General features: G+C 34.9%; 1 protein-coding gene across 5 annotated transcripts in view; it reads right to left on the bottom strand.

The window, feature by feature from the left end:
• The window catches only part of BRMS1L (BRMS1 like transcriptional repressor), a 166,292-nt gene that overhangs the window by 83,779 nt on the left and 57,657 nt on the right, over positions 1 to 24,856 (bottom strand). For 3 of the 5 annotated variants that reach the window (XM_074290595.1, XM_074290594.1, XM_074290596.1), the window contains exons 2-3: positions 22,180 to 22,283; positions 19,587 to 19,677 (exon numbers count right to left, since the gene is read on the bottom strand). In XM_074290595.1, coding sequence (XP_074146696.1) covers positions 19,587 to 19,677; positions 22,180 to 22,204 — 116 coding nt within the window. In that variant the 5' untranslated portion in view covers positions 22,205 to 22,283. The remainder of the gene's footprint in view (positions 1 to 19,586; positions 19,678 to 22,179; positions 22,284 to 24,856) is intronic. The other 2 variants (XM_074290592.1, XM_074290593.1) reach the window with 1 other exon arrangement.

Below are 24,856 nucleotides of genomic sequence, written 5' to 3'. Positions count from 1 at the left end.
CATGCAAACATAACATTTGCGCTGTATACTCTCGTGACTTAATTATAAAGAAAATAGTCAGAACTCCTTTTCAATCCAGGCAGCAGAATAAATTGTATGCAATCATTCTAGCTCTTACTTATTATTCAGGAGATATATTGATGGTAATTCAAAGGCCTTCTAACTATGCTGGCCAATACTCCTTTATTTCAGGAAGCCCAAGAATCTCATTTTAAATATCATCAGGCTGCTCAAGTTTTACGTTTACGATTTGGAATAAAAGAGAGGAAGGTAGGAGCATAGTAAAAGCCTATACAGCTTGCCTTTCTTTCCACGCTCCTACACTCCCTCCAGGGAAGAACCCTCGTGGTTTGAGACCTAATGAAATTTGGCAAATGGATGTGACCCATTATAAATCTTTTGGTCTTTTATCCATGTTGTGGTAGACACCTTTTCAGGATTCACTTTTGTAATACCAGCAGCAAAAGAGTCAGCCCAAGTAATCACTGAATTCCTTATACAAGTATTTATAATTATGGGTATGCCACAATCAATAAAAACAGACAATTGACCTGCATATACTTCTAAACATTTTGCACACTTCTGTGCACAGTATACGATTTTACATATCACTGGCATACCCTTTAATACTCAAGGGCAGGCAATAGTAGAGAGAAGAAACCGAGACATCAAGATGCTCCTCCAAAAACAAAAGAAAGGGGGAGACACAGATAACCCCAGAGAACTTCTAAATCAAGCTCTTTATACTATTAATTTCTTTTTTTTTTTTTTTTTTTAATAATCAATGTTGTATAATTTTAATGATTAATTTGAATTCAAAGAAAAGATTTTAAAAAGAACCCCCACTCCCTTTTGTGTAAAAATAGTCTTCTATTGAAGGACACTGTAATAAAGCATCAAAAAACACTGATCTATTAATTGATTTTGATTTTCTTCCTAATTCCTCACAAATCTTTTTTTTTTTTTTTTTTTTTTTTTAAATTTTATTTTATAATTATTACATTTTTTGACAGGACATATGCATGGGTAATTTTTTACAACATTATCCCTTGCACTTACTTCTATTCAGATTTTTTCCCTTCTTCCCCCAACCCCCTCCCCCAGATGGCAAGCAGTCTTATATATGTTAAATATATTACAGTATAATTTAGATACAATATATGTGTGTAGAACCGAATTTTTTGTTGCACAGGAAGAATTGGATTCAGAAGGTATACTATTAATTTCTTGATCTTTGACAAAGATGCACTGGCTCCAGAGGACAGGTTTTATAATGTGGCAGTGTCCAGTGCAAGCAGCTCTACTATCTTTAGATAATCGCCAGGTGATGTGGAGAGACCCAGAAAGTGGTGTATGGAAGGGACCAGATAGGTTAACTGCTTGGGGGAGAGGGTTTGCTTGTAGCTCTACAGATGGAGAAGGAATCAGATGGGTGCCAACGAGCCATATTTGCCTTGTCCATTGGAGAGAGATGGAGCAGACCCTTGAAACGAAGGAAAAGACCCAAGAAACATTGGGTGGTTCCATCGCTGACTGTGCTCACCACTGAAAGAACCTGGCAGTTATGGCGTTTGACTCATGGACATCAAAAACTGTTGGACTTCAAAACCCTCAGGAATCATTGGATTTTCTGAGAAATTATAAGACTGTTGTAGGACTTCAAAAACTTGTGGGGATCATTGGATTCCCTGACACATGAAGCAATGGACAATAGATTGGTTTTAGACTATCTTTTGGCTACAGAAGATGGTGTATGTGTAACTGATGTTTATATACCCTCCTTCTAGGACTTCTAGAAATCTTTTACAAGACCATGTTGATTTGTATTGTTTCTTATATCACTACTTGCATGTACAATACATGTTATACCACATTGAGTCTGCACTGACTGTGGGGAGAGTCATCACTAATAGCCTGTGCTTTATTGCTATGTGCTTGTGTAATACCTCCCATGCTGATAGGTTTGTGCATACCTATTTCTAATAAGACTCTTCAGCCCAGAAACCTGCTAGCAATCACCACTTCCCTTTGGTGCTTTTCATCTCCATTCCTGAGATGTCAGGGAGGGCATTATTATCTTCTTTTTAGTGTTTTCACCTCCCTTCCTGAGAAGTTGGCTGGGGGGTGAGGGGGGCCCGCATGATCACCTTCTTTTCGGTGTTTTCACCTCCTTTCCTGAGAAGTCAGGGAGGGCATGATCACCTATGTTCTAAAACAAAAGAAAATGGGAGGTGTAAAGGGCTAGAACTGAGCAGATGCACTTAGATAACTGCTAATTACCAATTGGACAAGACTCTTGTTACCATATGCTTGGAGAATGACCCTGCCTAACCATTCTGTGCTGGCTTGATCCATGGGTGTAGACAGAGAAGTGTGAGAGGTATCAGAGGGTGAAGTAGGACAAGAAGGATCATTCTTTGATGGTGAAGAGGGAGAAAGGAGGTGTGGAGATTCCTATATCTATCCTCTGACAGTGACCCCAAAAGAACAAGAATAAAGACTTTTGCTTATCCTGACTCTGGCTGATTCTAAGGTGAACAGGGTACTAATGCGATCATTACAAAATGAGATAATACTTATAAAGTCTTTAGAACAGTGTCTGATACACAGCAAACCATTAAACACTTAAATGCTTGTTCCCTTTTATAAGGGTATGTGATGGGAGCAGTAATATATGCAGAGACAATATTCCTTTCAGGTTGGGTCAGTTTTTCTTTCAAAAGTATTGAAATTGTCCTCAAAATTTAATTAGTTCAGGGGACTACAATTCAGCACATTGACAATAGCTTCCTGATCACCATAGTATAAAAACAGGACATAAAAGGTTGGAAGTCTTCCCTGAGGACTAGCAGTACCATCAATGAAAGCAAAGGAAAACTTTATTCTTAAATGTCCTTACTTGCTTTGACAAAATAAAATTTCATTTTGTTAATTGTTAAGTGGATCATATTAAGTTTTTCATTTCATTCTGAGTCAATCTGCTCAGACCTGCTCTTCAACAGAGTAGGAGTAGAGGGTGATGCAGGTGGTAAATTTCTCAAGAAATTAAAGAGAATCACGTGGGGATAGATAGATAATTGCTTACTAAGCAGTATGATATAATAGATAGAATACTAGGCTTCAAAACTCACATACCTAGATATGAATCCAGCTTCAGTCATTTCCTACCTGTATGACTCTGGTAAATTATATATATTCTCTATTAACCCCCGTTTCCTTCTCTGTAAAATGAAAGAGAATGATTTACTCACTTCTAAGGTCCTTATAGCTCTTACTTTATAAATCAATCATCTGACTTTGATGGAAAATCTTGAATGAAATAAACCTCAAAGGAAGATACTATTGAGTGGTGGCACTAAAAGGAGAGTCTAGAGGTGGTAGTGTTCTGATTACCCCTGTAGGGCCATAGGATAGGAGCAAAAGTACAAATACTGCTGGAGAGGATGGTTAAGGATGGAGGGAGACACACCAAATAGAGGAAGACACATCTACGAATACAAGAAGACTGAAGGAGCCCATGAAGAGGTCAAAAATTCAGAGAAGTATATTAACTAGTGAGCAGGAGTTACAAAAGACACAGTGGAAGGATTAAACAGGTCATGGAGATAAAGGAAGGATAAGATATAGGTAAAGAAGAATAAGAGAATGGGCTTGAGATAAATGGAAATATAAGAATGAGTAGTAGATATACTTACCAACAAGAATGAAATTTTCCTTAGGTTAGGATAGAAAAATAGTATTTCTTATGAAACCAAATTTTAAGTAAACATTAAATTTAACAGTACCATCACTATACTTCTTATCTATGTCCTTTTCTGAAATCCTCCTGCTGTATATTTTTAAAAATGCTTCAATTACATCTTTTTTCTTTTATTCCTTTTTTGCATCATTATCAAGGCCCCAGTCTGTTGGCTAATAACTTTTACTTACACATAAAAGCAATCTTTTGATTTACTTACACACACACACACACACACACACACACACACACACGCACACATGCACACGCACACACAAATGAGTATAAACAAACTATCATTTTCTGAAGTTATAATTGGTCTTTGCAATGATAAAAGTTACTGTGTCTTTCAAACTTACCCCTAACATTTTGTAGCCAGTCTTTTCTACAATGAGATGATTCAAGGCAATTCCAGTTGACTTGTGATGGAAAGTGCTATTTGCATCCAGAAGAACTGGAGATTGAATATCGATCAAAGCACGGTATTTTCGTCTTTTTTTGTTGTTTATTTGCTGATACTTTTTTTTTTCCTCTCATGGTTTTTTCCCCTTTCGATCTGATTTTTCTTGTGTAGCATGACAAATATGGAAATATGTTTAGAAGAATTGCATATATTTAACATATCTAATTGCTTGCTGTTTTGGGGAGGGAGGAGTGGGGGACAAGAGGGAGAAAAATTTGGAACACAATGTTTTACAGAGATGAATGTTGAAAATTATCTTTGCATATATTTGGAAAAATAAAATGCTATTAAAAAAAGAAGAAAAACCTGGAAATTTCTTCAGGAACTAGCACAAAGTGTATTACATACAAAGTAATAGCAATGTTGTGGGATGACAAACTGTAAGTGATTTTACCATTCTCAACAATACAATAATTATCTGAAGGACTCTGATTAAGACTATTCTGAAGGACTTATGATGGAAAATGCTATCCATTCCCTGAGAAAGAATTCCTTGTGTCTGAATACAGATTAAAACATACTTTTTAAAAAAAAAAACTTTATTTTTCTTGAGGGATTTTTTGAGGAAAGAGGGGAGATCTATGGGTTTGTTTGGTTTTTTTTTTCCCAACAACATGACTTTTTGGAAATGTTTTGCACAACTTCACATGTGCCTTCTCAACAGTAGTAGCAGGGGATAGGAATGGAAAGAATCTGGAACTCAAAGTTTAAAAACAAATGTTAAAAATTGTTTACGTGTAACTTGGGGAAAATAAAATATTAATTTTTTTTTTTTACAAATGAAGATGTAGCCCACCATCTACTTCAAATAATATAAATCTTGAATTTATATTAGTCTATAACTTTTACAACTTCTCCCTCAACAATGCTCTATTAGATTCATATAACATAATTTATTCAGCCACTCCCAATTAATGTGAATCTACTTGTTTCCAGTTCAGTAATTGCAACAAAAAGTATTGCTATAAATATTTTTATACATATAAGTCCTTTCTGGCTCTGATTGGCTTTGATGTAGAAGACTAAAAATGGTATCACTCCAGTGAATAAATATAGAAATCTAGTGTTTGACAAACCCAAAGATCCCAAATTTTGGGATAAGAATTCATTATTTGACAAAAACTGCTGAGAAAACTGGAAATTAGTATGGCTGAAACTAGGCATGGACCCACACTTAACACCACATACCAAGATAAGATCAAAATGGGCCCATGATTTAGGCATAAAGAACGAAATCATAAATAAATTGAGGAACATAGGATAGTTTACCTCTCAGACTTGTGGAGGAGGCAGGAATTTGTGACCAAAGAAAAACTAGAGATCATTATTGATCACAAATTAGGAAATTTTGATTACATCAAATTAAAAAGCTTTTGTACAAACAAAACTAATGCAAACAAGATTAGAAGGGAAGTAACAAATTGGGAAAACATTTTTACAGTTAAAGGTTCTGATAAAGGCCTCATCTCCAAAATATACAGAGAATTGACTCTAATTTATAAGAAATCAAGCCATTCTCCAATTGATAAATAGTCAAAGGATATGAACAATTTTCAAATGATGAAATTGAAACTATTTCCACTCATATGAAAGAGTGTTCCAAATCACTATTGATCAGAGAAATGAAAATTAAGACAACTCTGAGATACCACTACACATCTGTTAGATTGGCTAAGATGACAGGAAAAAATAATGATGAATGCTGGAAGGGATATGGGAAAACTAGGACACTGATGCATTGTTGGTGGAGTTGTGAAAGAATCCAACCATTCTGGAGAGCCATTAGGGTCAGGGGCAGATCTCAAGAGCAGAACATAAGAGGCACTCTGGGCATAAAGGTATAAGTAAGCCTCATTAACGAGGAAAAGCCTTCTCACTCTTGCTGATCATGCTCACTCGTGCATTCTCAGTCATGTGACCAGAGGACTGTAAAAAGGAGGTTGCAGAAGGCAGGGGAGCGAACTCGATGGAACTCCAAGGAAGAAAGATGGGAACTCCAGAAGGAATGCTAGAAGGAACATTAGGGAACACTATGTAAAGAGTTAGAATAAAGACCTGTTGCTGCATACTTGAGTGACTTGGGTGTTCTGTGGTGGAACCTCTAGAGAGGTAGCTCTCTGACTGAGATAATCAGAGCCAGAGATATTCAAAGCCCTGGTGAAGGTGAGAAACCAGCTGACCCACACTGAGGTAAGCAGCTGGGAGTTAACGGAGAACAATCTGGAATTATGCCCAAAAAGTTATCAAACTGTGCATACTTTTTGATCCAGCAGTGCTACTACTGGGCTTATATCCCAAAGAAATACTAAAGAAGGGAAAGGGACCTGTATGTGCCAAAATGTTTGTGGCAGCCCTTTTTGTAGTGACTAGAAACTGGAATATGAATGGATGCCCATCAGTTGGAGAATGGTTGGGTAAATTATGGTCTATGAATGTTATGGAATATTATTGTTCTGTAAGAAATGACCAGCAGGATGAATACAGAGAGACTTGGAGAGACTTATGTGAACTGATGCTAAGTGAAATGAGCAGAACCAGGAGGAGATCATTATACACTTCAACAACAATACTATATGAGGATGTATTCTGATGGAAGTGGATATCTTCAACATAGAGAAGAGCTAATCCAATTCCAATTGATCAGTGATGGACAGAATCAGCTACACCCAGAGAAGGAACACTGGGAAATGAGTGTAAACTGTTAGCATTTTTTGTTTTTCTCCCCAGATTATTTTTACCTTCCGAATCTAATTCTTCCTTTGCAACAACAACAACAACAAAATTCGGTTCTGCACATATATATTGTACCAAAGATATACTATAACATATTTATGTATGGGAATGCCTGCCATCTAAGGGAAGGGGTGGAGGGAAGGAGGGGAAAATTCGGAACAGAAGGGAGTGCAAGGGATAATGTTGTAAAAAAATTACCCATGTACATATGTACTGTCAAAAAAAAGTTATAATTATAAAATTAATAAAAAAAGAGGAAAAAAGTTTAAAATTTTTTAAATATTTAAAAAAAATAAAAATGGTATCACTTAAAGGATATGCATAGATTTTGCAGATATTTGTAGAATAATTTCAAAATAGTTTCCAGTAGGATTGGACCACATCATAGGTTGACAACGTACATCAGTGCACATAATCTCTCAGAACCCTTCCAATAATTGACATTTGACTTCTATATTATCTTTGTCACTACCATAATGTAAAATAAAACCTCAGACATGTTTTATTTATTAATCTTATTAGTAATTTGGGGCCTTTTTTCATGATTGTTGATATTCCACATTTCTTTCTTTGAGATTTGATTATTATTGCCCTTTGATCATTTATCTACTATCAAATGGCTGGGTTTTTTTTTTTAGAATGCTTTTTTCTAATTTTTTTCTGAATTTAGTAAACAACAAAATTATTCTTTCTATACAAAAAGAATAGAAAAGGATAATTGTACTTTAACTGTGAACATCTATTAGGTATGGCTTGCTTTTCTTTTTTAAATATAAAATAAATTCATCCTCTTATTTTCAAAGATATTTTACTTTTCCTTCTTTTTCTTTCTTTCCTTTTTTTTTTTTTTTTTTTTTGAGGTAATTGGGTAAGTGTTAAGTAAGTGGGTAACTGTTAAGTGTTTGAGAACACATTTGAACTCAGGTCCTCCTGACTTCAAGGCTGGTATTCATTCTATCCATTGCACCATCTAGCTGTTCCAACTATCTTACTTTTCAATGATTCTCTCTGGCCTTTTTTTCCTGGCCAAAAAAATGTCTCTCCGCACATTTTTAAAAAAATCTTCAATGAACTTTTTCTTTCTTTTTTTCTACTATACCCAAAGTGAAGGGGGAAAAAAAGAAAAAGAAAGCCCTAATAACACATGAATAGTCAAGAAAAACAACTTCCCACATTTCACCCTGTCTAAAAATGTATGTTATACTCTGGATTTTGAATTCATCACTTATCAAGAGGCAGTTATCAGTTCTTTGGAATTATAGTTGTCCTGATGAAAGTTTTGCTAAATCTTTCGGAAATGTTTTTCTTTTACATGCATACCAATCTCTCCTTATTCGATGCCTTCCCTCAGTTTATTTCCAATTTATCCTAGATAGGCTTGTTTTTATGATGTTTTCTCTATTAGATTTTGAGCTCTTTGAAAACACAATGTTTTTACCTTTCTTATTACCCAATGTTTAGTAGAGAGCTTGACATATGATAAGTACTTACCAAAATTTATTATCTTGATAGTTAACAGTTCTGCTCATTTTTTACTCTGCATCAGTTTATATTAAGTAATTACTGGTTTTTCTGAAATCTTCCCTTTTGTCATTTTTTATTACACTATTTTTATAGTGTGATCATATTCCCTTACTTTCATATATAGTAATTTGTTCCCTAATTGATGGATACCCCCTAAGTTTCCAGGTAGTTCAAATACTTAATATGCTATAAGTACTTTTGTATATATAGATAACTTTCCTAGTTTCTAAGTTTCTTTTGGGTAGAGGACTATCACTGAGTCAAAGAGTTTACACAATTCTATAATTTTTAAAGCGTCATTCCAAATCAATTCCAGAATGATACTACCTATTCATAGTTCCAACAATACAGCATTAGCATTTAAATTTTCCCACAGGTCCTCCAACAACTGACATTTTCCATTTTGTCATCTTTTCCAAGCTGATAAGTATGAGTTAGAATTTCAAGGGTTGCTTTAATTTGACTCCCTCTAATTCTTGATCATTTGCAGCATTTTTATATGGTTGTTGATAACTTGCTTAGCTTTGTGTTTTTTTATTTATAGTTACCTGTTTGTATCCTTTGACTGCTTTATTATCTACTGAACTTATATCTTACCATACATCAATTTCCTGCATATCCAGACTTCTATTTAAAAAAAAAAAAAAAAGAAAAAAAGATTTTCCCCATTAACCTTCTAGTTCTGATTTCACTGATATTACTTGTGCAAACAACTTTCTGTAATCAAAATTGTCTATTTTTCTCTTCTATGTACCTCTTTATCCTTTGTTTAGTCAAGAATTTTTTCCCCATACATAGTTGCAAAAGATAATTTCTCTGCTCTTCCAATATGTTTATGAGACCTTTTATATCTAGTCTATGTATTCATTTGGAGTTTATTGAAGTATGTGGTATGAAATTATGAAATAATTCTTTTCATATTATTTTTTAATTTTCTCAGAAATTTTGTAGAATACTGAGTATTTCCCTAGTTGATGTTCTCAGCTTTTATTTTTATTTATGTTAATTATTTTTATTTTATGTATATTAAAACATATTGATTAAAATATAAATACATAATTTATGTTCCAATGATAAACTTTTTAAAAATACCAAACTGCTTCTTGGAGGAGGAAATGGCAAACCACTTCAGTACCTTTGCCAAAAAAACTCCAAATGGGGTCATAGACACAACTGAAAAGACTCAACCACAAACAACAATTGTTTCTATAGTTAGTACTAGAAACAATTTTTTTCTATGGCTAGCACTTTTTAGTACAGCTTGAGATCTGAAAGAGCTAGTCCTCTTCCAATTTCTTATTATTTCCCTCAAAAGTCTTGACCTTTTTTTCTTTTAGCCAACAGATGATTTTTGTTATTTTGTTTAGTTCAATAAAGTAACCATTTGGTAGATGCACTGGTATGGCAATGAATCTCTAATTTAGTAGCACTGTAATTTTTATTCTATCAAAATAGTAAAAATACAAGCAATTAATTCCTCTCCAATTATTTGTTATCTTTTATTTTTGTAATGAATTAGAAAACATTTGCTACATGTAAAATACTGCATGAACCAGTGGGGATACAAATAAAAAGACAATCCTGTTCTCAAGAAATTTATATTCTAACAGGGAAGACAAGACAAAGTTTCAGTTACAAGTCATACAGAGAATTCCCATATAGTTTTTAGAATATACTGGCAAAGCAGCCTGTAATATATAATAACTCTGTCTAAAGTTGTATAATTATATTCATATAATTTTTGCATGTCATGGTAGGAAGTCTCCTGAATGTTTCATTCTGTAGCTATCTTAAATTGGATGTCTCTTATAAAATCTCTTTCTGGGAGGTTTTGCTGGTAATACGTAGAAAGGTTGTTGATTTATATTCATTTGTTTGATATCCTCATGCTTTTCTTAATTTGTGATTTCTATTCATTCATTTTTAGGTAAATCTCTAGGAAACTACGTATCATCTGCCAAAAAAAAAAAATAAAAAAGAAAAAGAACCAATAATTGCATTAAGTCTTTGCCTATACTCTATTCCTTTATCTTATTTAGAACATTTAGAATTACTAGCATTGTAACAAATGATAGTGATAAAAATGGACATACTTGCCATTCCTTAGATCTTACTGAAATGTTCTATAGTATTTATTCATTCATATATGTGTGTATGTATATATTTGTATATAACATATGTTTATATCTGCTCTGTGTATGTATTTATATATATGCATGCATATATATAGTTTTGGTTTGATGGAAAGGCTATTTACCATACAAAGGAAATTCATTTTCATGCTTTTTAGTTTTTAAAATAAAAGGTGGCAAAAGTAGTTTCTATGCTAGTCACAAGTCATGTGATTTACAAGGATTATTATTAATATGGTCTATTATATTTAATGCAACTCCTAGGTTGATATAATGGATAGAGTACCAGGCATGGAGTCAGGAAGATTCATCTTCCTGTATTCAAATCTGGCCTCAATCAGTTGTATAATCTTGGGCAGTCACCTGTAAAATGAGCTAGAAAAAGAAACAATAAACCACTTCATTATTTTTGTCAAGAAAGACCCAAAGGGGATCACAAAAGAATCAGAAACAACTTGAAACAAATGAACAACAAAAATTATGGTTCAAGTTTTCCTAAATATTGAAAAAACTTTTTTGGGGATTTATACAATCCAACCTAATGAATATTTTGTTTCAGCCTCATTATTGATATTTTATTTAATAATATTACACTGGGGGCAGCTAGGTGGCATAATGGATAGAGCACCAGCCCTGAAATCAAAAGGACCTGAGTTCAAATTAGGTCTTAGACATTTACACTTCCTGGTTGTGTGACCCTGGGCAAATCACTTAAACCCAATTGCCTCAGGGCAAAAATAATAATAATATTACAATGATTACTCATTAGAGATACCAACTTATTTTCTTTCTCTGAATGAACTTTGTTATGTTTAGGAATAAAAATTATCTTTATTTCATAGAAGGAGTTTGGGAGAATGTCATCCTCCCCCAACTTTGTAAACAGTTTATATAAAACTTGAGCAACTTATTTCTTGATAGAATTTGCCAGTAAAATCATCTGGCACAGTGTGTCATTTTTTATTTTTCCAAATAGAAGTTCTTTTTATTGCCAAAAATTTCTTTTGCTAAGATTTGATTATTTAAAATCTCTTTCTTTTTCTGTTAGGTATTCTGTAAACAATTTCCTTCACTTTCACTTTATCCTGAAATCCTTCTCATTTTTTATTTTGGCAATTTGATTTTACTCTCTTTCTTGAGATCAAAATAAGCAACGGTTTCTCTACTTTGATTGTTTTGAATTAGCTCCAGTTTTATTTGAAGACAGCCATCTGCATTTCATCATGGGACTAATGGAACTGGACTGAATCACCTCATTGTTGAACAGAGCCACATTCATCAGTATTGATCATTGTATAATCTTGCTATGACCAAATATAATGATCTTTTTTTTTTTAATTACAGCTTTTTATTTTTCAAAATATACGTGTGGACAATACTTCATCATTAGCCCTTATAAAACCTTGTGTTCTAATTTTCCCCTTTTCCCCTCACGCCCTCCCCTAAACAGCATGTAGTCTTTATGAAGAAGGGACCCCGAAACTCTAAAACTCCTTGAAGGAGAAAATCTTCAACTCTGCCTCAGTAAGGGACCCCACTGGAGGGAAGCAAGACAAACAGTTTCATGCTGTTATCTAGGTGGGATTGGTTCAGTCCTGAGCAAAAGAATTACAACACTAATGAATTAAAGAAACTCAAATTCCAGCTCAAGTTGAAACCCAGTTTGTAGATAGAGCCAACTTGGAACTCCACCCCCTTCAGCTTGTAGCCAAAGCTCCTATTATAAAAGAGCCAATCTAAAATCCTCTCTTTGCAGAGATTCTAAACATGCCAAGCTATGCCATGCTATGTCAAGAAAGCCTCTGCCCGCTGGAATAATATTCTTTTCCAGTGTTACCCTCTCTTTATCCTTACCTATTTCCTTAATGAAACTTTATGCCTCTCGGTTGGGATTTCTAATCTTACTTCTCAATCCCTATAATAAATAAACCTCTTACCAATCTAGGTTTTCAGGTTGGTAAATTCCTTTACAGAGAATCCCTGCACTACCAGAGGGGGGTTCCCCAAACTTCCTACCCTTGTGCCAAATCCCAAAGAGGTGCAGGGGAGCCAAACCTCTCCATTTGGTTCCCTGAACCCCAAATCTGCCACCAGACCTTATCATTTAACTCCCTGATCACTAGAAACCCTAATTTCATTTTGGTTCACTAATTTGGTTCCCTACAAACGGGAACCCGAAAACCTAAACCTGATCATAGTTTTGGTTCCCATCCCAGGAAACCCAAAAACTAGACTTCACCTCATCATTTAGAGTTGCTAAAGGACTGAGAGGTAAAATGTTTTAATCCTGGGTCATTCAATTAATATATGTCAAGAAACTTCATCTTGTATACTGTCCCCTAGTTCTTGTGCATTTTTTCTCTCATTTTGATCCTTCTTTTGCAATTCTACTATTGAAGTTAAAGTTTTTTTGCTTGTGACTATTCTCCATCCCTCTCTATTGAACCTATTACCCTCCACCCCATCCCAGTCAATTTACCTATGGAAATTAATGAATTTCAATAGCAAACTATTGTTATACAGTTTTCCTTTTTATCAGTTCAGATAAAAGTCTCCATATTTGTAAATCCCTTGTCATGAAATCCATATGTGAAAAACTGCAAGTTTCTTCTTCTTTCTCATTTATTCTTTATGTATCCCATTTCTTATGAATTTTCATTCCTCACTTAAAACTAACAATATTAAAACAAGTTTCCTTCAGGCCCTGTGCTTGTCTGTCTTTTGTTTCATCTATACTTCCTCACTTCAAATGTAAGCCCATCATTGCTCAAAAATATTTACCTTTCTTGATTTTTTTGATTTTACATTTCAAAGATTTTTCTTGGCTCTGGCTTTTTAATCCAAAATGCTTAAAAATTATTGATTTTGTTAAAGATCCATTAAAAAAAAAAACAGTAAATTCAGCTTTGTAGAGTAAATTATTTTTTGGTAAACATTCTGGATTATCGTATTCCCAAGATTTTCATTCCTTTGCAGTAGATACATCAAACTCCTATGTAATTTTTATTCTAATGCCTTAGTACTTCAACTCTTTATTTCTGTGTGTTTGCAGCACTTTTTTTTCATGAAACTAGAAACTGAATTTTGGCTATAATGGGAAGTTGGGCTTTTTTTTTCAGATCACCAGTGGATTCCTTCTATATTAATTCTGACTTTTGGTTCTAATATAGTTAAGCAGTCTTTTAGAATTTCTTGAAAAATAATGTCCAAGGGGAAGCTAGGTGGTGGAGTGGATAGAGCACCAACTTTGAATTCAGGAGGACCCAAGTTCAAATCTGATATCAGACACTTAACACTTCCTAGCTGTATGACCCTGGGCAAGTCACTTAACCCCAGCCTCAGGAAAAAAAAAAAATAGTGTCCAAGTTTTTTTTTTGGGTCAGGGTTAGCAGTTATCCAATGAATTATAGAATTACTCCTCAACCTGTTTTCCAGGTCACTTGTTTTTCATATGAGATAATTTACATTTTCTTCTTTTTTTTTTTTTTTTCCCTAACTCTTGTTGCCTCATATCGTTACTGAATTCTGATTCTTCCATCTTAACTTTTAGGGTATTCACCAATTTCATATGGTTTTTCTACCTTTTGGGATCTATTTACTCTCTTTTCAATTTTCTTCTCCAGAACCCTTATTTCTTTTTTTCATTTCTTCCAAGAATTTTTTTCTTCTCTATTTTAAAAAATTTGTTTAGAACTTAAATACATAATAAAAAAAGAAAAAAAACAGAAAAGGAAAAAAAAATGTCATGTGCTCAGCAGACATAAGGGAGGATTCCAAATATATAATAATAAATTTCCATTTCAAAAAGCACATATAATAATAGACATTGTATTATTATCCATTTTTTTCTTTGCTTCCTTGTAGGTTTTGTTTTATTCTCTGCTGTGCACTTTTTATTTTATTCTTTTTTCCTCTTTCCACTCATGTATACATATTTATGCATATATGTACTTATACACATGATGTGTATACATATCTATACACACATAAATATATACACACAAAAATACCTACACACACACACACACACACACACACACACATCTTCCAAGAATTCTTAAAGAGTCTTTTGGCTAAGTCATCCTTTCCTCCAAGGTTCTATTTTAATTTGTTTTGGAGTTATTCTTTTTCTGGGTTTGCTCAGATTTCTCTCAACTCACCGTTTGTTTGATGTTTTCTTCTATTTACTATCGTTAGTCTCAAATCCTAGATTGGGACTTTGTGCTTGTATTCTGACATATTTAGCATTATTGGATGAAATGGTGAAGCTCTGATTAATCCTGTTTACCCTGCCAACCAGATATTGCCTTTGCCACTCTATATGAAATGATGAGGACTATGATCTGCATTCTATAGGAATTCTTGAGTTTTGGCTTAGTCTCCTGGAGGCATCATACTAGCTTCTATTTACTTTTTTCACAATCATCAACTGGGAGTTGGCTCCATTCTTTATGTAGTTTTGACAGGCCCCCAAACTAGATGTTGTCAAGAGCACTAGTTACATGACTCTTATACAAGATCTCATTAATTGTCATGCCCCTGTTTTCTGTTACATTTCTGGCAGAGCTATATGGACACTGTATTAATTTTGTGTCATCTTATGGCTTTGTCATTGACTATCTGAGTACTAAAAAGTCCCTAACAAGTTACTATGACTATGGAATGGTAGACCTTAATGCAGCATTGCCTGGCCCCAAACAGGCTCTTCTCAGACTACCTAGACGCTTTACTGCTCAGATATTATGCTTGCCTTGCTCTAACTATAACTCCAAAGCAGGTTGCCTATGCATTACCGTGTCTGTATATCACATTGGCTATATTGTGAACTGGGTTTGACTCAGGCCAGTATACTAGTACTTCAGGTTCAACATCAGAACAAAACAAGACATTCTTAGGTGATTCAACAGTAGCAAAGAATTCTACTTTGTCATGACAAGAGAGTGATCAATAGAAATAGAAACTAAAGACACCTTGAATTGATTTAGCTAATTAAGCAAAGCTTTCTTGCTAGCACTACTTATGATGCATCAGCCAAACCTCAGAGACCCCAGCCTATACTTCATGAGGAAAAGGGATTAAAATATTGCTCCTACCATACTCTATCCTTTGATGATATAGTCTTTAATATCATCTAGAGGACCTTTCACCACTTAAATTACTTTAGCTCTGGTATTGGTCTACCCTAATCTCCAAAATTCAAGAAGCCTAATATAAGCAGCATTAAAGGAAAAAGAGGAAAACTAAAACAAAAAAATAAAGGAAGAGACCCAGTAAGTACTGAGACTCGGGTCTGAATAGTCAGTTCTATAATAAAAAACAAAATAAAGGAGTAATAATCTGGACAAGTCTCAGGAAGGCCTAAGACTCAGTTCTAAATAGTCAGCTTTATACAATGGGTATTGACAATTTTTTGTAGTTCATAGTAGGTTATCTCCTCAGGAACATCTGGGCCATAGCAAAGATGACATTTTCTAATCCTCATCACAAGTCAGGGAGAATCTGCCCTGATTGTCATTCACTTAGTGCTCCTAGGAGCTTGAGGAGAAAAAGGAAGATAAAATTTGTGCTTCTCAGGGACTGCCCCTTTCTCCAGAAGCTTGGAGTGCAGGCTAAACCAGGGAGCTAGTCAGACATTTATACCCCTTTCTGTTGGGGAAATGCCCTACCAACAATGCTATTCTTTAGTCCTCCAACCATCCCTAGAAAGGCATTGTACTATTATCAAAGGAAATATCTGAGACCCTTATCTCTATCTGCTGGCTTAGAATCAGTTGTCATTAGGGCCCTCAGCTCTGTTTGCCAAAGTCAGCTACCCCCTCCCCCACTTTGTCAAAGCAAGACAACTATTAGAGTCTGAATGCTTCTGCAAAATGATGAGACAGAATTTTGCTACAGGCCTAAGCACTAATGCTCTGGCCCTAGTAGGGCATGACTCAGCCCACTTAAAGCAGGCCAACTATCTATGTAGAAGGCCGCTATGGGTGTGCTCAGAGCTCTGTGGGTGCTAGCTAATCCTGCTCTCCCAGCCGGGGGAAAGATGGAAAGCAACAAACAAAGGCAACAGAGCCAGACTTTTACAGGCCAGTACATGTGCTCTCTCTTTCCCATGTTGTATAAGCAACTCTCTACTTGAGTTTGAAAAATGTTTTTGCGATCTTGGGGGTAAAAGTAGAAAAGAGAGAGAGAGAGAGAGAGAAAGAGAGAGAGAGAGAGAGAGAGAGAGAGAGAGAGAGAGAGAGAGAGAGAGAGAGAGAGAGAGAGAGAGAGAAAGAGAAAGAGAGAGAGAGAGACACCAAAGTGTATATCCTTAGTTCATCTAATAGGGTGCAACTGGCATATCTGTCCATATCCCCAATTCCAGAAATATCTCTGAGCTCCTAAGAATCTGTCATTGTCTTTTTAAATACCACCCTCTTCTCCCTGCAATAATTAATACCAAAAAATCCCAACAAAATCCTTGTAACAAACTGCAGTTAAGTCTTTCAAATACCATCTTTTTAAAAAATTAAACTAAAAAAAAGTTACTTTAGCATAGCTACTAGACAACCCCTAAAAAAGGGGATATGCCTTAGTTTATATTCTCACTACCAAATTCTCTCATGTCAGCTGTAAGTGGTTACTTATGTCCATATACAGGTCTAAGGAGTGCTAATTCAGTACAATTATTTGCAAAAAGTTATTGGAAACCAATTTACACAAATCTGAGAGGGGCCTTTTTTTTAGGCCTTTCCCAAGATAATTGGGAAAATTACCAGTTACCATTACCAGTTAAAAAATCTTCTATTCTCAGCAAGAACTAGACACTATTAGTTTTTAATTTGTCTTTTTCTAATATGGGGAACATTCCTTTTTCTACCCCACAAACTCAGCTCCTCCAGGTTGCTTTGAAGGTAAACTGAATTCTGAAGAAAAGTTCTATATCTAATAGTATTTGGAGGAAATTTAAATTACCAAGTTGGATGGCCCTTCAAAGCTGGAAGATTTAATACAGCTTACAGAAATTATCTTCAAGTTACATTTAATTACTAAGAAAAGAAGTATAATTTATATTGTGCTCTTCTTGCTGAATGGTTAAAGGCAGAGCTATCTCTAATCTGTCAGGAGGAGGGAGTAACCTCCCAAAAAAAAGTAACCACCACTTCTAAAGCATCACAAAACAAAACAACAACAACAACAAACACAACAAAAGAATGAAGATAATCTGGCTCACTTTTTTTCCCCTATCCTATATTTCATAGAGCTCATTATGTTCAAATTCTGCAAAAATACATTTATTATTCAGGGGTCAGAATGACTCAGGTCAGTATCTAGGTAATTTATGAGATTCTCAAAAAACCATTAAATTGTTGACAAAATAAATAAATAAATAAATAAATTTACTTTTCCTGCCAGAATGATATTCAACTGAGAATAGCTCCAGTTGATTTAGCTAAGCAAAGTTCCCTTGACAGTTACCCATCATGATTCATTATCTCTCCCTAGTCTCTCACATTCTTTGTAGCTACTCTTTTACTCAAGGTAATCAGGAAATGAAATCACTTCCTCTGAATCACACACAAAAAAATTAAAAGTGAATGTAATAAAATTATAATTACCAAAAAGGACTCAAATGAAGAAAGAGGAGAAGATAACCCCAATCTGCCCTTCATGAAGATGGGAAGTCCACAGATATTACACATTGCACATGGATCATGCTGATTTTCCCACCTCTTCAAAGAATACTATTGATATGTGGAGGATCTCTGGGAGGGGAAGGGATGATAACTTCAGTGAAATATTGAACAACAATATAAAAAAAAAAAACTTTAAAAAAAAGAAACTCAAAACAATACTCACACTACTCACACTACTGAAGGTGGTAAAACTTAAAAATGATGGAAACAGTCAATGCTATAGATACTAGAAATGTACATTAATAGACTATTGGTTGGAACTATATATTGGTCCTAAGAAAGCAATTTAGAATTTTGCTAAAAAAGTGAACAAAATGCTTTTACCTTTTAATCTAAGAACATCAAAGACAGAAAGGATTCACAGACACAAAATACTCATGATAACCCTTTTTGTGGTGGCAAAGAACTAGAAATAGAGTAGATGCCCAATTGGGGAAATGGCTAAACAAATTATGGTACATGAATGTAATGGAATATTACTGTCCAAGAAGAAATGATGACCAGGAAGAATTTAGAGACACTTGGGGAAAATGTATGTGAATGATATAGTATGAAACACAACCAAGAAAACAATATATACAATAATTACAATGATATAAACAGAAAGAACACTAGCAATAAAGGGAAGTGAATCCTCCTAATTATCTAATTAGACTCTAATAGCCAAGGATGGCCAAAGAAGAAAACTTAGAAAATGCATTGCTTATTGTAAAGGTAGGGGCTACAGTTGTAGAACACTATCAGATTCAGTTGAATAATTTTTCTTTCTTTAAAAAAACAAAAACAAAAACAATTATGGCATTAGGGATGATGCCTGGGTAGAGAGGAGGAAAGGTTACATTTTGAAAATAATTTAATGTAAAATAACAAAGGAATAAATAAAAATAAGATAAAATTAAAGGAAGATTAAAAAGGGAATGATGAATAGAATAGACTAGAACTGTAATTACTTTGTTTTACATCTGTTTTTCTCATTTTTTTATGCTTGAGTAAACTACAAAATAGCAGTAATGCAAGGAAAATATTTTAATCAATAAAATCCAAGTGAAAATATATTCTATGACATAGAAATATGAGCCCCACTGTTTTACAAATCCTAAGTGAAAAATCTCAGTTTAGAAAATGAGATCTCCAATAGAAAAATATGTTAGCAGTCTCTTTCTCAGAGCATAGTCTGTCCTATATGTAAAAATAAAATTTATTCAAATAATGTAATCACAAGGTCTCTCTTCAATTCTAAATCTAGGATTCTATAACCATAATTGCACTTTTGCTAATGTATGGATTCAGTAGAAATGATCTTCTATAGATCCATTACTTACTGATCTTTGAGGTCTGTAAACTGTTTTTCAAGATTTGACATTTCATCTAAGCATTCCATTCTTCTTCTTTCACAGTCTTCATCATCCATTTCTGTTAATAAAAGCATGAACATTATTAATTATAGTGTAAATATCATAAAATTAATTAGATGGTTACAATGCATATCATTGAAATTTATAAAGCAGATTAAAAACTTATACCTGAATTTAAATGTTGAGATCTCACATATAGTCTTAAAGTAAACAAGTACTAGCTAAAATAATTACTACTATAAATTTTAATCTTGAATTTTTAATATGGAAGAGATTTATAAATATAAAACTTCATAAATCTTTAATATGACATGAGTTTCAATATTTACAACAAAAGCTTTCCTGAAGAACTGAATATAGAATGAGGAAAGGCCTCCATGTGTGATTTGAGCCATTTCTGAAAGGAAGTCAGGAGGTGGAGACAAGGGAAAAAATTCCAGTGAGAGTTTTGGGGTATGGAATGTTTTTGTGGGAAAGGAGAGGAGGAGGGAAGGGATGAGAAACATCCCTAGAACTCTGCTTTAGGAAATTACTTTGGCAGCTTAATAGAGAGTGAACTGAAACAAGAAAAAGACTTGCAGCAGGGAGATTAACCAGATTACTGCAAAAGACATATGCATTATTCAAAGACAAGCCTAACCAACCAATAAAAATTTCATCATCATTTAGACAAAGTTATTATTAAAGATAACAAATTCCGGCAGAAAAGGCTTCTGATATGCATTAATAGAGCATACACAATGGTAGAACCACCTTTACTTGATCTTATCATCCCTTCAAAAGATGGTCAGGTGACTCACTACTAAATAGGTATATATTACCTTTGTTCTCACACATTTTAAAGTTCTAGCAATCCAACCAAAACATATAATAATTGCATCTGTTCTTTCCAAGGTTACTAATCTTCTCTTAATGTCTAAATAAATAATTACTTTTCTTAATCTTTACTCTACTCCCTTGACACTCATATCAGATTGTTGTTGTGGTTGTTGTTTTTAAGCTCTAATCACTACTTTTCTTCTAGATATTCTCTCCATCTTTGATTTCTAGGGCATTACTCAATTCTAATTATTCACCTATTTGATAGCTCCACTTTCTGGAGACCATGAAATCAGGCAGAATATATAATAAAAGACAAACAACCACCTCTGTGAGTAGAGGTACTCCAGTGGGGATCCAACTGGACCTGGGCAATTGGGTCATATTTTTTTTTTCTCTCTCTCTCTGTATGTGCATGTGTGCATGTGTGTGTCTCTCTGTCTCTCTCTCTCTCTCCAATTTGTCCACATATAGTATCATACCCTTACTTGTGGATGCTTTGCCCAAAGGAATGAAAAAAAATTTTTTTTTTAGATCACTGAAACCTCCCAAGATGCAACTACATTTCTTTCTTAAGGATCATGCCTCTGCTCTCATTGATTGGTTGGGGAATGACTGAATATGTTGTGGCATATGAATGTAATACAAGAAATGATGAGCAGGTTGATTTCAGAAAAACCTGGAAAGACTTACAGAAACTGATGTTAAGGGAAGTGAGCAGAACCAAGAGAGCACTGTACACAGTAACAAGATTATATAATTAACTGTGATAGGCTTGGATCTTTTCAACAATGAGGTGATTGAAGGCAATTCCAATAGACTTGTAAAGGAAAGTGCCATCCACATCCAGAGAGAAAACTAAGAATGAATGTGGATCACAGTGTAGTATTTTCACCTTTTTGTTGTTGTTTGCTTATTATTTTTTCCCCCTTTCAATCTAATTTTTCTTACATAGTATGACAAATATACAAATATGTTTTGAAGAAGTACAATGTTTAACCTATGTAAGATTGCTTTGTGACTTGGGAAGGGGGGAAAAAGGGAGAGAGAGGGAGAAAAATTTCAAACACAAGGTGAATGTTGAAAACTATCTTTGCATATATTTCAAAAAATAGAATACTATTAAAAAAAATGTTAGCTTAAAAAAAGCCAAGGTCTACTACGGCATCCAGGCCCATCTCCAATAACACTGACCTATATCTTGCTTTTGGACTCTGGAAGAGAAAGTGATGCTATTGACTGAAATCCAACTCACTTGCATATCATGGCATCATCTCTCATCTGTCATGGTCTTCTTTTAGACAAAAGGACAAACAACAACAGCAGCACCAATATCTTCCAAAGTTTTCTCCTTAAATCCCTCCCATAGTGTAGATTAGAAATAAACAACAAAGTCAGAACTTAATTGACTTGGGATTGGTTACAGCCCAAATTCTGGACAAAATTTCCTAGGGGCCTTTGATTGTACTGCCCTGGAGCAAAAAACTTCCCAGCCAAATGGAGAAGCGTTGGGAGCAAGGATCCTCTAATTTACTGGATGTCTACAGACTGCACAAGTCAAAACATGTTGCCCTACTGAACAGATACATTTCCAGGTCAAAAATTGCTTCTATAGAATTACTACTGAATCCTTATTACATACCCTTGCTATATTAGGGCTAAGTAAACTTCCTTTTGTTAACTTCAAAGATTTAAGAGTGCCTTATTTAGTCCCAACATCAAAACAGAAGTAACAGAGTACCTGCATCAGGGGCCTGCCCTAACATTTGATATTGTTGGTAATTGGGATGAGTTGAGATGGTCTTGAAGCATGGGAATGCTGGTAAATGTTTAACAACAGGTTCTCTGGAAAAAAAAAAAAAAAGTACATGCAACAGACTTATTTTTAATCTACATTATTAACATTTTTTCCATCACTTTAAGCCTAAACAATCAACAAAACAATAAATCAAACCTTGACTTGTAGCTCTGCCAATTTCTAAGATACACTGAAAATTTAATAATCAGCTCAGAAGCGGGTAAGAGCTGGTATCAGCATACCCTTGCTGCAAAGTACATAATATTAAGGGAGTTGAGGGTAAAGGTATTTCAAAGCTGGAGAGCAAGGTGATTGAAGGACAGATAAATACAAGGCCCTTCTAATATTATATGGGGAGACCTCTCAATAGAACAGAATGATTAGCTCAGCGGGTGCTTAAAAAGGCTTTCTAGGTAAAGAAAACACCAAATCTAGCATTTCTTGGTTGACCATTATACAGTAGAAATGTACTGATGTAATAAGACAGAAAGAGAAGAGTTTGTTTAACAACTAGACACAGAGTTCTTAGCTATTATACACTGAGCAAAAAAGACCAAGGAGCAGTCAATGAAGCTGGTGACTGAAAATGAAGGAATTGTCACCAGAAACTCAGCCTATAGATGTACTAGTAAAATTGAAAAGGTGTCTTTCAAGTTCTCAAAAGCCCTATCTTATTTGAATCATTTGGGGAAGGTTGAGAAGGGCAGACCACAGAGGGAATGAGGTAATCTTTAGAGTTTCTTAGCCATCTGAAGTAATCAATGCAAAACAAGAACAGATCTTGGGAGAATGTAAGATTATTTCTTCTCTAACATGATGGAAGCTGGAATACTTTGTTGTATTAGCTATCCTTATACAACATGCCTATAGTGCCTACGAGGAAGTTAGATGACACCTAGCAGCTTATACTAAAGGGAGCTAAATGAAGTTGCCATGCTTATCAGTATATTTGTTCCTAATCTCATCAATGTAATATATCACAGTGAGTGGCATATATGGTTACTGATCTCTGTCATGGCAGCACAGTATGATGTAGAGCAACCTGAAAAAGATGCCTCCCTTTCTGAACTCAATGGTGTACACAGTTATACTGACAATATGCTGTTGACCACTACAAATGAGGCAATTGTGACAGAAATCCTAGATCCATAAGTGATCCATGTGAGGGACAAAGGAGAATTCAACCCCAAAATGTCCACAGTCCAGCCCATTCAGTCAGGTTTTAGGGGAAAGAATAGGTTTCATTCTGTTATCTGGGTGGAATTAGTTGAGTTCAAGACCACTCCTACTTAGCCTGAGCTTGAGATTGAGATTTCTATCCAACTCTATTGAGTTGGATTAGTCAAGGGACACTCATTTAATTCCAAGATTCTCTATTCTGATTCAGCTCAAATTGCTCCCAGCCCCCACCAAGAACTGCCCATAAAAGAAGCTTCCTTCAGCTCAACTCCTTGCAGAGGACCTAACATGCCATGCCAAGGAAACTCTCTTCCCTTGGCATAGCTGCAGCTCTCTGCCCGCTGAAATGACATTCTCTTTCAGCATTACTTTCTCTTTATCTCTTTCACCTATTTCCCTAGCAAGACCTTACTCACTTCTCTATCAGGATTTTTCTGCTAGAAACCTTCTCTGCTAGATCTTTAATAATAAACTTCTTTTGCCAGTTTAAGTTTTTGGATTCGTAAATTCATTTATGAAGGACCTGCGTTGACCAGAAGGAGGTTTCCACAACTCCCTGCCCTATGCCGAATCTCATCATTTGGCTCCCTGACGGGGAATCGAGGGGACCCTAATTGTACAGAAATAATAGGCTCCCCTTGTCATCAATCAAAACAGCCATCTAACTCAAGTGGTTCTCAATCTGTCCCCCAAATGGCAAATGGCAATCTCCAATTGCTAAACAAATCAAGAGGTATACCACCATATACCTGACTGCCTAAGTCAGGTGTCAAATCTCCCAAAAGCCAGGTCTGTGACAAGTCAAAGGGAAAGGGCTATTTTGTCTAGTAATTTCTAGGATCTAGCTCTATAGAGAAACAGACTTGTTTCTCCCCCAGGGCGGAATAACCTTGGTTTGAAAGTTTTTGCCTTCTTTAAAGGGTTCCATATACCTTAGACAAGTAACTCAAATCCTACTGACATGGCTATCTTTACTCTGGGATAATTCAGACAGTTCCTTCTCAGAATGGTTTGGAGAAACCAAGAAATGGTATTATCAGCTTTTTTAAAGTAAGGGGGAAATGAAACTCACTATCTAATGATGTTGGATATATATTTCCTTGGGAAAAATGAGGATATTCAAGATAATTTGGTAGCAATTCTGAGCCCTCAGATTAGAGAAAAGAAAAGTTCTTATATAGCCCCTGTGAAAGATTTCACATCAAGTGAAGATTTCATATCACTCCTCTGTTGTGGCTCTCATGAAGGGGAAAGTTTTTGGTGGGTAAATCAGTAAATACTGAATGGGAAGCAGTTTGAAAGAGCCTTAGTATCTCAAATACCAGGAGAAGTTACATGCAAGAGGCTTATGACCTCATAAGTCATTTTACTACAGATGACCCTAATAATATGAAGAATTGTTGTCTGTGCTAGAAGTATCAGCTGCACTTTAGTCCTGATG

The sequence above is a fragment of the Sminthopsis crassicaudata genome, chromosome 2 (genome assembly GCF_048593235.1).
Source record: "Sminthopsis crassicaudata isolate SCR6 chromosome 2, ASM4859323v1, whole genome shotgun sequence".
NCBI lineage: Eukaryota > Metazoa > Chordata > Mammalia > Dasyuromorphia > Dasyuridae > Sminthopsis > Sminthopsis crassicaudata.
This window is presented reverse-complemented; position numbering and strand designations above follow the sequence as displayed.